At 23.8% G+C, this 17,135-nt stretch overlaps 5 protein-coding genes across 5 annotated transcripts; 4 read left to right on the forward strand and 1 right to left on the reverse strand.

Annotated features, from left to right (window-relative positions):
- Positions 1-137: 137 nt before the first annotated feature.
- VNE69_09038 (uncharacterized protein) lies at positions 138-404 on the forward strand (the record flags this gene model as incomplete). The annotated part of the gene is made up of 1 exon (XM_065474556.1): positions 138-404. The coding sequence occupies one exon, from the start codon at positions 138-140 to the stop codon at positions 402-404; it is 267 nt and encodes an 88-aa protein (XP_065330628.1).
- A 158-nt stretch (positions 405-562) lies between these two features.
- Positions 563-2,632, forward strand: VNE69_09039 (Bloom syndrome protein (BLM); the record flags this gene model as incomplete). Its single annotated transcript, XM_065474557.1, has 1 exon — positions 563-2,632. One exon carries the CDS (start codon positions 563-565, stop codon positions 2,630-2,632), a length of 2,070 nt encoding a protein of 689 aa, XP_065330629.1.
- Positions 2,633-6,552: 3,920 nt separating this feature from the next.
- VNE69_09040 (putative SP-containing membrane protein) lies at positions 6,553-7,524 on the reverse strand (the record flags this gene model as incomplete). Its single annotated transcript, XM_065474558.1, has 1 exon — positions 6,553-7,524. The coding sequence occupies one exon, from the start codon at positions 7,522-7,524 to the stop codon at positions 6,553-6,555; it is 972 nt and encodes a 323-aa protein (XP_065330630.1).
- A 3,394-nt stretch (positions 7,525-10,918) lies between these two features.
- Positions 10,919-11,755, forward strand: VNE69_09041 (uncharacterized protein; the record flags this gene model as incomplete). Its single annotated transcript, XM_065474559.1, has 1 exon — positions 10,919-11,755. The coding sequence occupies one exon, from the start codon at positions 10,919-10,921 to the stop codon at positions 11,753-11,755; it is 837 nt and encodes a 278-aa protein (XP_065330631.1).
- Positions 11,756-13,355: 1,600 nt separating this feature from the next.
- Positions 13,356-14,386, forward strand: VNE69_09042 (uncharacterized protein; the record flags this gene model as incomplete). Its single annotated transcript, XM_065474560.1, has 2 exons — positions 13,356-13,619; positions 14,198-14,386. The coding sequence occupies 2 exons, from the start codon at positions 13,356-13,358 to the stop codon at positions 14,384-14,386; spliced, it is 453 nt and encodes a 150-aa protein (XP_065330632.1).
- Positions 14,387-17,135: the final 2,749 nt, after the last annotated feature.

The following is a 17,135-nucleotide window of genomic DNA, read 5'->3' on the forward strand; positions in this document are numbered from 1 at the left end:
GGGGTCAAAAAAAAATCAGCATAAAATATTATATCTATAATATTATATCTTTAATATTTTAGATATAATTAATATTTTGTATAATATTATAGAGATAATATTAATTATAGAGATAATATTTTGTATCCATATTTTATATGGATAAGAAAAGGAAATGTCTTAAGGAAATTACAAATACAAGGAATAATAAAGAAATAGAGTACGGGTATGAAGTCAGAGATGAGGAGATCATGGACTTAGACATACTAACTGAAAATGAAGAAGATCTTGAAGAAGAAGATATTATTGAAGAAGAAGATATTGAATATGGATATGTAGTAGAAGATGAGGAGATCATGGAACTAGACTTAATATCAAGTGAAGAGATCGAATTCTACAAAGACTTCTTTATACCAAATTTCTAAATAAAATATATAAATATGTATAAATTAAATATATGTTATATATAAATAAAATATAAATATAATGTTTTATATATACATATAATGTTATATAAATATAATGTTATATATATAAATATGTTATATAAAATATATTTAAATTCTCTCCTTTTTCTTCCCTTATGAAAAGTAACAAATACACTAGAGACTTGGAAAATGATGACAGTTTTATAAACACGGTCTACCAGAGTAAAGAGTCATCAAATAATAGTGACATAGAATTCTTAGAGTGTATAAAGTCACTAGACAGTGACAACATAATAGAAAGAGCAGATAAATTTATAGAGAATTATTCAGAAGATGAGATAGAAATAATAAATAAAGATATAAATTATAATGAATATATTGAATATGAAAATTTTGAATCTGATATAAATGAATATGAGATGAACTCTTACGACATAAATCAGATTGATAATAATTCTTCATCTCCACAATTGTACTACTTGAGACACATTTTTAAACTAGAAAAATTTAGACCAAATCAGGAAGAAATTATCTCTTCTATTCTAAAAAATAAAAATGTCTTCGTCCTTATGCCTACTGGTGGTGGGAAATCTCTATGTTACCAAATACCCTCTTTAATATCTCCTGGTATCTCTATAATTATAAGTCCTCTTCTTTCTTTAGTCCATGACCAAATTTCTAATTTATTAAAAAAAAACATTTTAGCTTTACCTTTTAACTCAACATTAAATAATAATGAAAAAAAAATGGTACTGGAAAATATGTCTAAAGGTATCATAAAAATTTATTATCTAACTCCTGAATCTTTATGTACTAATTTTATATTAGAAAAAAAATTAAAAGAATTAGAAAAAAAAAATTTATTAAGTAGATTTATTATTGATGAAGCACATTGTGTATCACAATGGGGTCACGATTTTAGACCTGATTATATAGAAATTAAAAAAATTAGAAATATTTATCCGTCAGTGCCTGTAGTGGCACTGACTGCTACTGCTACTCCTAAAGTAGAATTAGATATTTTAACAAATTTACAAATAACTAATGCGGAAATATTTAAACAAAGTTTTAATAGAGAAAATCTCAAATATTTTGTAAAATTAAAAACTAAAACTGTGGAAATTGATATAGTCACATTTATAATAAGTCATTATAAAAATGAATGTGGTATAATTTATTGTACAAGTAAAAAAGAATGCGAAATGATATCAGAAAAACTTAATAAACATTTAAAAACTGCTTTTTATCACGCAGGATTAACAAAAAAAGAAAGAATTAGTGTACAAAGTATGTGGAATGAAAATAAATTTAAAATTATAGTAGCTACTATAGCATTTGGTATGGGTATAGATAAAAAAGATGTAAGATTTGTTATACATTATAGTATACCGAAAAGTTTAGAAGGATATTATCAAGAAACTGGTAGAGCAGGAAGAGATGGTAAAGAAAGTGTATGTATTTTATATTATACTTATAGTGATAAAAAAAAATTAGATTATATGATAAATATGAATAAAGATTTAAAACAAAAACAAAGACAAAGAGATGAATTAAGAGATGTAATAAGATTTTGTGAGAATAAAACTGATTGTAGAAGAAGTTTAATTTTAAGTTATTTTAGTGAAAAATTTGATAGTAAAAAATGTCAAAAAGGTTGTGATAATTGTATGATAAAAAATAAAATGGAAGTAAAAGATTATACGAAAGAAGCTAGAGAAATATGGGAATTAGTTAAATATAAATTGAGTATACATCAGATTATAGATATTTATAGAGGAATAGGTAGTAAAAAAGTAGATTCGGAGTATCAAGGGAAAGGAAAACATTTAAAAAGAATAGAAGTTGAGAGAATAGTGACACAAATGGTGGTGAAAGGACATTTAGAAGAAAAAAGTGAAGTAAATGGGATGGGGTACTCTTGGTCATATTTGGTACACAAACAAAATGTAAAGAAATTTGAACTACATGAGGAAATAAAAGAAGAAAGTACAACCAAAAGTAAGAATACTCAGAGTGGCAACATAGTAAAGAAAAGTAAAGTTGAGAAGAACACAAATGTAGTGAAGAAAAGTAAGATCGACAAGAACGTGACTAAAAGTAAAGTTGAGAAAAGTAAAGTTGAAAAAAGTAAAGTTGAGAAGAACGTGACTCAAAGTAAAATGACAGAAAAAATATTAAAATCTGATGATGACGACATACAAATAATTAATAAGAGAAAAAATTAAACAACTAATAAATTTATATAAAATAACTAGTATTTAAAAAAGTGAGCCTATATTATAACATACGTAGAAATTTAAAAAAAGCAGACATGGTCTTGATGCTTATCATAAACAGACAAGAGTCTTTTTAATGTGAAAGCTTGACTGTGTCAAGCAGACAAGAATGATAAAAAAATATTAGAGAATGTCTAAGCGAATTCTAGATTTTAAAGAGGAAATGAGCATATAAACAAAATAAGGCATTGTACTCTAGAAAGTATAATATTGTAGTAGAATGAAAAATATTAGAAAAACAACATGTCGAATATTTAAATGGACTTTGCTATATTTGACACGTGTTACGCTTATTTCTAATGTTTTATACATTAAAAATATGTCTTATTCTCGACGAGAGCCAATTTCATTTAAAATCTACCATTACTGTAAATGTTAATTTATGAAAAGGTCAACATTGAGATTATAAATAAGCTTAGTCAGTAAACTATACTAATATATAAGTTTATGATATGTAATATATTTTTTTTTGGCTTATAAATATTAGCTTATTTTGATGTATCATATTTTATCTAACTATGTTTATATCCTCTTTAATTTAATTATAAAAAAGTCAAAAGACAAATCTGTAAATATTACTAAAAAATAGACCCAGTAATTCGAAATAAACAAAATTCCTATGAACTAATGATATTATTATAGATATTGAATTTAAAATAGACTCTAAATGAGCATGGTAAAAAAAAACTCTGGTATTAAATTATTCGATAAAAGATACATAAAAATAAGTCTATTTGATAAAAAAGAGATTGCTGTAAAGAAGATAAATTATATAAAAGAGTCAATCTCTCAGTATTATTAAAGTAAAACATACGTGAAAAAAATCTATGTTTATAAATTTATATAATTAATGGCTAGTATCATTGTTTAATTTACGAAGAATTGTTCAAAAAGAAATATATACTGTAAACTTTCTATAGTATAATCCAGACAGGTCGTGTTTTTTATATGTGTACAAAAAATACTATACAAAAAACCAAGCAAATCTGCATTAGTGTAAAAAAATAACAAATGATAAGTAATTAAGAAATTGTGAGTGATATAAAAAAAAATATAAACTGAAATGAGCAAAATGTAGCCCAAAGATCATTAAAAAGTTGCTTATATAAAAAACAAGCCCAGAAATTTAATAAATAATTTATTTAAAAAAGTAAAGTGAGCATTTAAAATGTAAGAATGTTAATTTGTAGATCTTTCTAATTAAAGTAATTCATATTTAAAGTTGTCGGGCTATTATGATCAAAAAGAAAGTAACACCTTAAAAAAAATTATATAAATTAATTTTTTGACAGATAGGAGCAATTAAATCCTTGTAAGATAGATATCAAGAAATCGGCTCTAAATACCTTACAAGTGATTGAATATGGGTTCTTAGTTCGAAATTGTAGAAATAATTGAAACAAAAAAGACATTCATCGAGATTGTCAATAAAATAAACAAGGATCGTTGCTTTAGGTTTTACAAAAGCATGTAAGTATTAGATCTATCATTATTCTGTTATGTAAAGGGCCTACCTAACCCTCAAAGTATGACTTTAAGATCATAAAACTGCGAGTACAGATCAAATATTTCGAAATATCTAAACCTGTGTATAAACAAACATCATAGATGTAATATGTAGGCCATTAAAAGCAATATTGTTCATTTGGGGGAGGAAATATCCCCTTTACAGATATATTTGACTCTCTATATAATTAGAAGAAATGAAGCCCCAAGATAACTCATAAGCAATATTAAAATTATTTTTTGATATGTTTTTACTATTATAAATCTTAATTTAAAACACTATTATATAAATATTAAGATTTAGATTGTTGCGTAAGAAGTCTCAACTTTTTTTTTACTCTAATGCTGATATTAGGCCTCATGTCTATCGATGTAAAATTTTTATATTCATTTAATTTGACAAATTTTACTATAATTTAATAGTATAAATTCGTAATTTTAAATCTCTTTTATCATAAAGATAAGTGATTTTCAAGAAACAATAATCAACAAAAAAACTTATTTCAAGCATGTGAGATTAATATTTTTTTATTTAAAGAAATGTATAAGTTTGGTAATCGAAATTTTAAAAGATTGTTTAAAAACACGTAAAGGCAACATCATAAGTCATAAAAAGTACAATTGATAATTCTTAAATTACTAAAAATCCATATGTATGCTTCTGTAATACAATAAAAAACCATTTAAAAGAATAAAAAAAATAAAGAGAAAATTTAAACAATTCATCTTGTATTTTTAAAGTTTATTATATCAGATTTAATTCTTTTTCTTCAAAAACAAAAAAATTTCTACCTTGGATCGATTAAATTGGGGGGGGGGGGTTTCATAATCAGCGACACAATTTATTGGTGTATATTTATAACGTTAACATTTGCTATTAGAATTGAAAAAAAAAAATATGCGATTATCGTTCATTTATAAATACAATATGAGCATCCAATATATTTAGTCTTTAATATATGTAAAATCTAGAGGATACATTCTCAATAAAAGTTTATAAAAACTACCTGCTTAGAAAAAAAATTATAAAAATGAAACAATAGCGCCCTGATTACATTTAAAGTAGTATATATTCCGACAAGCCTTGGCAAAAAAACAGAATAATAAGAGAATATAAATTCAAAAAAATATTCAATTTTAAATACAAATATTACGATTTATGTATGGACTGCGATATTTACAAGTAAAAAAAGAATTATTTTTTATCGTGACAATATAATATTTATTTGTTGCTAAAATTATACTATAATACGTAAATAAGACATTTTTAAAATCCAAATAATAATTTTTATAAAAATTACTTATCTATGCTCTTTATGTCTTCAATTTACACATATTTTCTATATTTTGAATTAAGAATTTGACACTGCTACTGAAAAAAACTAGTCACTAAGACTCCACTATAGAGACATGTCGTCTGAAAATAGATACTACAATAATTTAATCAGATGTAAGTTAAAAGATACAGGGTATTGGTATAAATTAGTTAAATATGATATATAACCAAAACAAGGGACTAAATTGTAAGTTAACAATTTAATAAACAAACACCTTAATTGGTACTTCGACCTTATGGGTATTAATTAAAAAACTCAATATACTTTACAAATTTCTTCTTTTACATGAATACAAACAAATTATGTCGTATCTTTTTTGCTTCTTTTAAAAACAATTATGCAACGCCTTATAATTACTAAACATACAATAATATTATGCAAAACAAAGTTATGTATTTGAATATCTATTTCAAAGTTCAAGTTTATCTTAAATTTATTCTAAAAGCTAGCTTTAGTTTACAACATCACACTTTATTAAAATTTAAAATATATCACTGCAATTACGTGTATGATTTTTTTTAAATTTCTAAGTAAATTATCTTTATTTAAAGCATTAAGATGATCTAAAATTCATTATGATCTATTTTTTTTTTGAATAAAGCATATTTTTATGCTCAATAAACTTGTATCAATTATAATTAGCAGTTTTTTGTTTTAAAAATTTTTATTTTTATGTGTATGCATATTAGTAAATAAAAATTTCTAATTAATAGAAATATCTCGGGCAAGGGAATTATCACAAGCACACAAAATAATGAGAGACTCTTTATTTAAATAATTATAGAAATTTACATTTTTTTTTAATGCCTAAAAAACCTAAGATTATATCTCAAAAAGATTATACAAAAGCAATTTAACAATGAACAGTGAATATATGTAAGAGATTACGATATGTAATTTATTAGTCGATTTTATATCCGACAAAAACCCGAATCCATATGATTTTTAAATTTAAATAATTATATTTAAATAGTTAATGCAAAATTCACGAAAAATTAAGTTAAATTTAAAGTTTATATGTTATATTTATGATTTTAAAATCTTAATTTTTTTATAACTATCTTTAAAGCTATTCCATATGAACAATCCTAATGATAAAAACGTTGCACTACAAAAAATATAATCAAAACTTTCAAAAGGCAATTTCTTATTATTGTCATCGTCTTCGCTATCCGATGAAGATTTATTGTCGAAGAAGTCATCGGTGTTTTTATTCATATTTTTCTTATCTATATTTCGATTAAATCTTTCGTTTTTATTTTTAAGTTCAGTATTGTTTTCTTCTTCTATATTAATATCAGGGACATCACATTTTGTAGTTGCAGTTGCTTCATTATCTTCTGTATCAGTTTTTCTAACAGTATTATTTAAACAATCCATTATTAGAATACTTTCTTTTAGACCATGGTTTTCAAATTTTGATAAATTACTAGAAGTACCTAAACAAGTAAATTGATCAAGAATATCGCATAATTTATCAAAATTGTCTTTATTCATATCCAAGCTCTTTTTACTTATTAAATCTAGAATACCATATAAATCTTCACGATCTAAACAAATAGATTGCGAATGTTCCCATGAAAGTACCTGTGTCTTTTTTTTAAAAGAAATTATTTCAAAACAGAAATTTTTGTATACTTGCATATCAAACGTGAATTTATAATATTTAGCACAAGCAATAAGATTTTTGTATAGTTTCTTGTTTGTAATCTCAGATGCCAAATCTCTAATTTTTTCATGATCTTCGATATTTACTTTTTGTAAAAGACGACCATTTTTGATAGTCATTGTGAAGTACCTTTTGATATCTTCAAAATGTGTTTTTGATATAAATAAAAAATCAATATTCCTAGAAAGAAAAAATCTATAGTCAGATAATTTGTCAGCTGTATTGGAAACACCAATGAAAACTTCACAAATATTATTCTCTCTATGTTTTACAAAGAAAAATAATTTGCAATATTCAAAAGGAAAATATATTAATGTTTTCAAAAACATGAGGGCCAAAATCAACATTATAAACATACTATTTTTGATTATTCAGAAGAGATATTAATTAAAATATGTCAACTTATAAATTAAACTGCTAAATTGAGAATACTAGCATTAATTGTTATACTATGATGGGAAATAAAATTTTAAAGTTTTAAAAAATACAATACAATTAAATATCTGTTGATATGACGACAATAACTTCCAAAAATGATTAATAATAGATTTTTTGTACTGTAATTTTTTTTAGATCATATATTATTTAGTGTTAGGATTTATAATTTCAACCATTCTGTAATCTAAAAATTTTGTTTATGGTAATGTTAAGATCTTCGTAAATAATACGTGTCGTTCCATAAAAATGATTATAATTCGTTTTTTACTTTAATTACTACATATGTTAAAGCATTTTACAATATTTTTATCAGTTTTTCTCAATGACCATTGCTACAGCACCACAAAAATTATCTTAATCGAGAATGCACATTACTTTTACATTCTTTGATTTTTGATTTGTAGTTAATTAGATACATAAATCCAGAATTTAGCACAAAAAATAACTATTCATCAACTAAATCAAAATCACAATTATATTGAATTTTTTTTAAACATCAAAACAAAATAATTATTAACCTTTATTTCGTAGCATGATATATTTTAAATAAGCGAAAATTAGAGATAAAATTATAATTTTAACCTTTTTACAAAAAAAAACACCATTATATTAGAATAATAAAAATGATTTAATACTAGTTATATGTAAGAATATTTAAACAAAATTTTATCAGCAATTTTGTAAATAAAACAATGCTAATATATGCGGATATATTTGTTTTTAATTTAATCTAAAAGAAAAAACCTGTATAGGGGAACCTTATAGGTTGGAATATTTATTGAAATACTGTCAAAACAATAAACAGAATGCAAAAAAACTATTTCTAAACAAATTATAATTATCAAAAAAGCACGAAATAATACACTTTTCAGATATACAACTACTTGGAAATAAGACAACATAAATAGTAAAAGTGGCAATAGTCTAAATTCGAGACCGGAATCCATAAAATCGCAATCTCAAGCAAACGACTTTGTTTCAAGACATCAAAAAAAAATTTTAATGGAGCAATTACGGTATTTCTGACGTTAAAAAGACACGACTCAAATCGTAGATAGCCTATGGTGGATTTAATTCTAAGAAAATAACAAAACACATAGAATTTGGAAATATTTTTATTTTGGTATTATTTAATTGTTGTTATTATTGACCATTTTTTGTTGTGAATAATTTTTAACCTAGTTAAATTATAAAATTAGAACCAATAATTTTATAAAACAAGCTCGAAATTTAATAAAATTTACACAGACGTATTAAATTTTGTTTTTAATTTGATTCAGATACAATAATCTAATTTTGTGTTAGTAATTAAATTTTTTTTGAGACTATTGATATGAAGATCTTATAATAACGAAAAAAATTAGCAAGTTGTATACCAAGAAGAATTGTTATTTTATGCAGTATATACAACAATATAAAGATAACTCTAGATAAAAACTATATAAATAATTATATTCTAGAACCTTGATGTTTGGCTATACTTTATCATCAAAAGATTCTATTTTCAAGGGATTTTTTTCGAATTGTTAGGATTTTTTGAGGAATTCGAATGAAGATACTGTCTTCTTGCAAGGATTAAAACATATGTGAATAGATTTTCAAGATATATTAAACTAGTTTTGTTTAATTGTTAAATATCAGATGTTTTTGGTATTAACGATTTTATACTTTCTAAAAATTAATAATCTGTGGCATGGTTGGCTGTAATATAACATGCATAAAAATATCTATAAATTCCATTAACATAATCACTTAGAAAATAACATACAAACTACAGGAATCTATAAAAACTTTACATCCTATTAGGAGATAATTGTCATTAGTTGCAATAACTTGAAAATAACAATACAAGTTATTATAATGAGATAGTTTCAGAAATCGTGGATTGATTATTGCCCATAGAGTTATATATGTGAAATTTTAAAGCAAAACGCCACGTGTATATGGTGGTTTACATCTTTGTGGATAAGAATAGGAAACAGAGATTTGCCTAAATCAATATTTATTTGTAAGTAGAGTTATATGTAGTCTCATCACAACCAAAACAAAGAATAAAAAATTTTTGTCAATGTGTGAGATTCATTAAGATTAAATTATATAAAGAAGTCTCACAGCCCCAAAAATGCGCATGGTCTATCCTACCTACAACTGCATGATTTTTATTAAATTAAAAAAAAAAGTATATCTGTGATGATATTTTTTCTAAAATGCTTTGGTCATTCGTATGCAGACAAATAAAGTCGAACAAAAAACAAAAGAAAATATTTATAAAATATGCCATTTCAAAGGACAAGACAATTACATATAAACCATGGCGCAGCGTATATTCAATGTAAAAATTTTGCGATTTTAATACGTTGTTTTTTTCTAAAGTGCTTGCTTTTTAGAAAATTACAAGTTTAATTTATTATACAAATCTAACACAGTAAGAAGTCTATAATCAAAATTTGAAGAATTACCTGGGCATTTAAACACCATTTTTTATAATGATGTAGACATAATAATTTGATGTGGGTGGGAGTTCGAATTTGTGTAGTCATTTTAATTCAAACATAAATTTTTTATGATAGTAGCAGTTAAAAAAAATAGACTTTACTAAAGAATCATTATATAAATAACCCTCAACTTTTTACTCAGAGATGTTTTTCACACGTTAAATTAAATATTTTAAACTTTAAAAAAAATGTTTTTTAACATTTTTATCTTATAAAAGTATATAGTATTTAATGCCTGTTCATAGGGTATTTTATCATTTGAGATTTCTTAACTAAAATATATCTGTCCATATTATATTTCCTGAAGATTAATTATTATAGGTTATTCATATACAAAATATTGATGATATCTGTAAATCTAAATTGCAAATGACTATTAGTGATTGGATTAACGATCTAACAACACGAATATTCTTTTATTAAAAACGGGTCTGCCTGATGAAAATGCTACAATTAATAACACAACTTTTGACCCTGTTGTAACTTTCTGTACGTGTATAATAATAATATTTAATTATTGTTGACGTTGATTGTATGAATATAACTTCTTTTTGTTCTACAAGACTTTTATAATTTAGACTTTAATCACAATAAAGTTGATCGATGCATTCTTTTGCTGTATTTATCATAAATATTAAATTTATTGAATTCTAAAAAATGAAAAATTTATATTAAACTAAATATTATAAATATAATCTTGTTTTTATAAGTTACGAGCGAAGATTAATTAATATATTGTCACTACAACATTGTATTAATTTGTTTTATTTATCAAAATTTAAAATACCCCATGTTTTGGAATGTATTAATTTCTATTCTTTTTGGACATTGTGACGAGTTTTTATTTTTAAAATATGATGATGGTACGAATTTTTGTGAACTTTATATTGGCGATTCTATCGATAATAATTATTCCAGTATGGATTCATTTTTTGTCTCAAGAGATGTAAATGTATTATCAAGAATATTTAATGAAAATTGGTCTTTCAAAAATATTATATTATATCTAAGAAATAGTTGTGAATGTTGTAATAAGGTGGATCCAAAAGATCATGATGAAATAAGGAAAATCGCATTGGTGATCAAAGATAAGGTATTTTACAACAATTTTATTAATTGTGGCGTTTATTACAAATACAAATTTGATTTAAGTGACCACAAAAAATTTTTTATAAATAAAACTTCTATGGTAAGCGAAGAAGATTATTTAACATGGGAACATACAGAAGTGTATCATATTAATTCTCAAGATCTTTATGAAAAAATTGACCTGAAAAATAAGAAGTTTTATGATATGAAAACTCAACCATTAGACTTTCTTGTTACTAATATAAACGATTTGTATGAGTTAACTGCTTTTATTAACTCAGACATGAATGCCTCAATATTAAGTGTCATTCAGGATCCTGATCGAAAAGCAATGAATAACAATCTTTCTAATTATATTGCTACCAAAAAAAAAGCAGAAAAAGAAGAAAAATTATTGCTTTCTAAAGAACAAGAAAATACTGATGAAAAAGAAATAGATTTAAATCTACTAATAAAAGATATTCTTCATTCTAGTAAAAGAATTTTTAGAAAACTTATAACCTTGTCAAGGGAGAATATAGTTAATGATAATAAATAATGAGTTTCATTTAATTTAGATTTAATTATAATAAATAATAAGTTTTATTAAATTTAGATTTAATTATATTAAATAATGTATATTAAACTGATATATAAACTTGGTTTTGTTCGGGTGGTAAATTTAATTAAGTACAATATAATCTGCAATATTTGTTGCATTATAATGTAACATAATTTTTTTTTAAAAGCTTTGATTACATATTATTGTGATTTGATTGTTATTCTAATTGTTTAACTAAAATTCTAAACATTTCTGAACTACTATCGTTTGTTTTTAGTATTAAACTACGATGTGCTTAGCTTTTGTAGGAAAGGAAAATTTCTTTTTTATCATAAAATATCTCCAAATTCTATATATTATATCTTTTTTTTTGAATAGACGTCTTCATAAGCAAAAAATTGAATACATATTTAATTCTAATGATGTCGCAACTTTTATAAATTATCATGTTGTTTGATTATGTATTATACACGTGTAAATTCGTGGGAATTATAACTTTATAAAATACTAGTTTTTATTTATATTTTGCCGTTGTGCGTTATCATGCAATAATAAAATTTATTTTATAGGATTGTACTTTTCTGGTTTTGCTAAGCAAATGTTTGATTAATAAGTATAAAAAAACATTATCGACAATAGTACATATTTGAATCATTTTTTTTTGTTAGAATCTCATTGTACTTTAGCCATGTGCGAAACTAAACTTTCATAAAAGAAACTTCTTAGTATTTCTAAATCCATTCTTTGTATGCATGCACTATTTGGAATAGATTTTAAGGCTTTCAGGACTTTAATCTTCAAATAAAGTTGATACAAAACTATGATGAAAAAACAGTGCAAAAAAAATTTAAGATTGACATTTTTTGCCGCTAAACAAAATCCATACTTTTCTGAGATATCTGTAACCTTATGGGTTATGTTATTTCTACTCCTCAATAGAGCCCCAGCTTTTATCCATTGAAGTAATATTTGTTTACAATAAGCTTTCTTCTGATACGAGTTACAGAGAAGCGTTAAAATTTTGTTTTTGAAACACTTTATAAATAAACCTTTTTGAATTGAATGTCATCTCAAATCTCCGCAAATTAGGTTAGATCGCAAAAAAAAAAAAATTAACACAATAACACGGCTGCATAAGTTCTTTGCTTTTTTGTGCTATGCTCAAAAGATTTATAAAATAAATCTGAGGCATGATTAACGTTTAAGTTCACACCAACAATATGTAAAATCAAATTTGTGTTCACCAAACATTTCGGACTCTAAAAACTAAAATTTTAGATTAAAAAGTACAAAAACACACTATTTAATTATAAATAAACAATTCTTTTAGATTTCAAAGACCTTATTTTATTTTATATTGCATAAAAAAATTTTAATTATCAAAGTAAAAGTTTTTTATTTGTCATAATATAATTATGTTTTAATATTAAATGAGTTTTACGTTTCAAGGTGATCTTGAGTAAATATAAAAAACAATGATCAAAAAACAGTGATATGATACTTGTCACTAATAATTATATTGATTTTTATAAATAATAATAAGCTTTAATCATCATGCTAAAAAAAATTATTGTTTCTTCTTTTTGGAAATAGCAAAATGATTTTACTAATAAAAAATGGGCTGGATTCTGTTTGTGATGGGTATATAGTAATATCTAATGAAAATATATACAAATTATATTTTTTCTTGAATAGTCCGGAGTCAGAAAAAAGAGTATTATTTAAAGATAAATATAAGGGCAAAGATTTTTTTTCATATGATTATCTCTTAGAAAAGGTAGATACCATTTATCACAAACAAATAAGAACTCTTGGTACTGCTATTAAAAATACAAAGTTGAGAGAGAAATTTTGCAATAGCGTTCTATAATATAAATTCCATTTTGATTTTCAAACTAACAAAAAGTTTTGTTTTAAAGTTACCATTAATAAAGAAAAAATAAATACGCTGTCGATTTATCGTACACAAGTAATTGATTTTAACAATAAAAATTTAAGTATGATGCTGGTTTTAAATAAAATGAAAGGTTATGAATAAATACTTCTAATACAGAATTAGATGCAAAACATAAGAATGAAATATTAAGTATCAACACATATAATGATAATACAATAAAAAATAAAGGAAATAACATAGTATACGTAAAAAAAGAGGAATTCAATAATAGTGCACTTAAACCGAAAAAATAAATCATAGATTTTATTTCTTTCCCTATGATATAAATCATAAAATTACTGGACAGAATAGTACTTTTAAAATTCTTAAAAACGAAGGTTTACTTAAAAACATAAAAAAAATGAAGAATTGAATAGTCAAGTTAAGCAGCCCAAGGAGCTTGATATTTTAAAAATAATTAAAACAGCCGATATTAATAATAATGATAAAACTAATAACTTCAATGATTTGAATAATGAAATGTTTGAACAAAGATTAGTCAGATAAATAATCCTGTTGCAATAAAGAAAAATATATTTAATAATTTAAAAGCATCATTACGAAATGGCCATAAAATTTTTAATAAAAACAATATCAACAACAATGAAATCAATAAAGAAAAATCTGATCAAAGCATCAAGGAAGATGATAATTTAAATAAATTTATTATGAATACCAAATCGAAAGATTAAAGAATTAAATCTAAGAATCTACCATCATCGAATAAGAAATCTGATGATGATGATAATAACACTCCTTTTTGTAGTTTGATTCGTTATGTTCTTTATGTTGTCACGTTTTTGGGAATTGGTATCTTAACAGGTTTTCACTGGGACGATATTATTAATAAATATTAATTATCTAGAGCTAATTATTAATGTTGCAAATTATTGATAAATCAAATAATAATCATGTTTTTTTTAAAATGATTTATCAAGTCAAAACCATTAATTAAGCTATTAAATACATATAATTTAAAATCCTATCAAATTTATTAATGAATTTATAATTATTACATTCAAGAGGTACAATGATTTTCTGATGTTATGAAACACAAGTCTGATGTTAATGTCGAGTACAGATCTTATATGATCCAAAAATTATATGATGATAAGAAAGTCTCCTTCGTAATTTATTATATTTCAAATTATATTTAAAAGGGGGATATAATATTCTATACCTAAAAAATTTAAAAAGAAATCATGACTATAAGATTATGAAGAAAGAACAAACATTATTCTTATGAGATCTATCCTTCGATTTTTATATCTAGCAGTTCTATCGAATTGACCATTTTAAAAATAAAAAGCATTAAAAGCAGCATTTCTATAGATATTAAACTTGTAATTATTACTTGTCTTGACTTAAATTAATTAAGGTCATAATATTTTATATGGTATAGTTGATTGTATCAAAAACGCACCTATCATGGTTATATTAATAATATAGAATTCGTTAAAATAGCCAATAAGAAAAAAATGCAAAAATTTCGAAGACCAAAAAAATATTTAAAATCTCTGTTAACATTAGGAAAACTGAAACTGTAGCATAAATGTCAATTCTGGCTGCTCGGTGTTTCTAAATAGAGTTAATTGTTTTCCGTTCATTTTATATTCGTAGAAGGGATGAAAGCTTGCCCTATTATGTTTTCAATTTAATTAGTGTCAAATGTATCATTTGTTGAATGATGCTAGACTTTTATGTAGCTTTTTTATATTTTGACATTACAAACTAGAACCCATACTTTTTGTTTTCTTCCTTTGTTTGTTGATGAAGATGCAATTGACTACGTCAATGGCTGGCCGCATTGATGCATGACAGCCGGAAAGTTCGAGAGCCTTGTTTTCTTACAGATACAGTAGGAATGTTGTGCGACAGAAAAAAAAATTAATAATAAATTTTTACAAAGACAAAATAAAACTATAACAAACATAATCTTAAAAATCTAAAAAATTTTTTGGTTTTTCGATTTAGTTTCCTTTACTTAAAATAAAATGAAATAGGATAAAAAGTCTAATAATTTCACATTCATAGACTGATTATAGAAAAAATTGTATTCTTTTATATGTTTTTGTACCATATAAAATTTTTAAAGGAAAATCAAAGATTTATAATATTAATAATGAATTCTAAATAGTAAATACACCAAACGCAGAATATAAACTACTCTTAATTTCTTTGTAAATGTCAAGTATTGGACAATGTTTTGAGTACCTTATCTATCTTCAATAGTCATTTACTTATTTTTGATTCTTGGAAACTTCAAAACACAAAAAGCTCTTTATTTTTTTCTCGGATATATCCATTTCAACGACTATCATTCATTTATACTAAGATTTTAATAGATTTGGATTTAATTTGGTTTATTTAAATATATTTTAAAGCTATTTTTGAACATTACTACTTAAATTATGGTTTAATATATAAACAACTTATGGTAGCATGTATTGAGTATGATATTAGCATAAATGTATAGTAAAAATCCTGTTAGTAAAAAGCTTTGATACGAATAAAAATTATATTTATATATTCGCATATGTATATCGCAACCAAATTTTTTTATGTTCTACCGTATCTTCGCACTTTAAATACATTTTATTGTTTATTTTTACAATCTTTGTTCTTATTATTTCCATCTCTTCTATGTATAACATTTATATCTGATGAAGTTTCATAAATTTAAACTATATAACCTTCGAATCTAGATTAGATTTTGTTTTGCAAATTTTTCTAATTTTAGTAATCAAATTAGTTTTTGTATTTCCTTCTACATCATCATCATCAATCGTAAAGTTTTCATTTCTTTTAACTTGATCGAGGTACTCTCTAAAGTTTATTAATGCTTATATAAATCTAATTTTGCACTTATTTAAAAATTTTATATGTTTTATTTCAGCATATATTAAATCTTAAATGACATCTCAAAATTCTTAATGAGATATCTCATTATGTGGTTGAGAAGATGGTTTTTTTTGCAAATAAATAGGAATGCTAGATTTTCGCCCAGGATATTACGAAAATCTTTTGACGAAACAAAAGAGATATTATTTAAGAAATACTTTAGGCCATGTACAACAAAGACTATACCTTTACGAACGCAAAATGGTTTGAGGTTTGTTCAACAAATTCTTTTTAAAACTTATGATCTAAATTAATTTCAAGCCGCAATGACTTTATTCAAGAATATAAGCAATATTTGAAATTTAAAAAAAAATATTTTATAAATTTAAGGTAACTTAGGGAGAAAAAAAATTAATACTAACATTGAAGAACTAATTGGTACCGTTTACTGCATTTATCCAACATAAAAAATGTATTTTTTGACACCTATTAGATAAGAAGATGTGCCTTTTACATTTTACATGAGAGGTAAAAGCTATGGCTCGAAAAAAAATAACATAGCCATAAGTGACAATGGAAACATGTTTTTTTAATTAAATT

Source organism: Vairimorpha necatrix, chromosome 9, assembly GCF_036630325.1.
Source record: "Vairimorpha necatrix chromosome 9, complete sequence".
Lineage (NCBI taxonomy): Eukaryota > Fungi > Microsporidia > Nosematidae > Vairimorpha > Vairimorpha necatrix.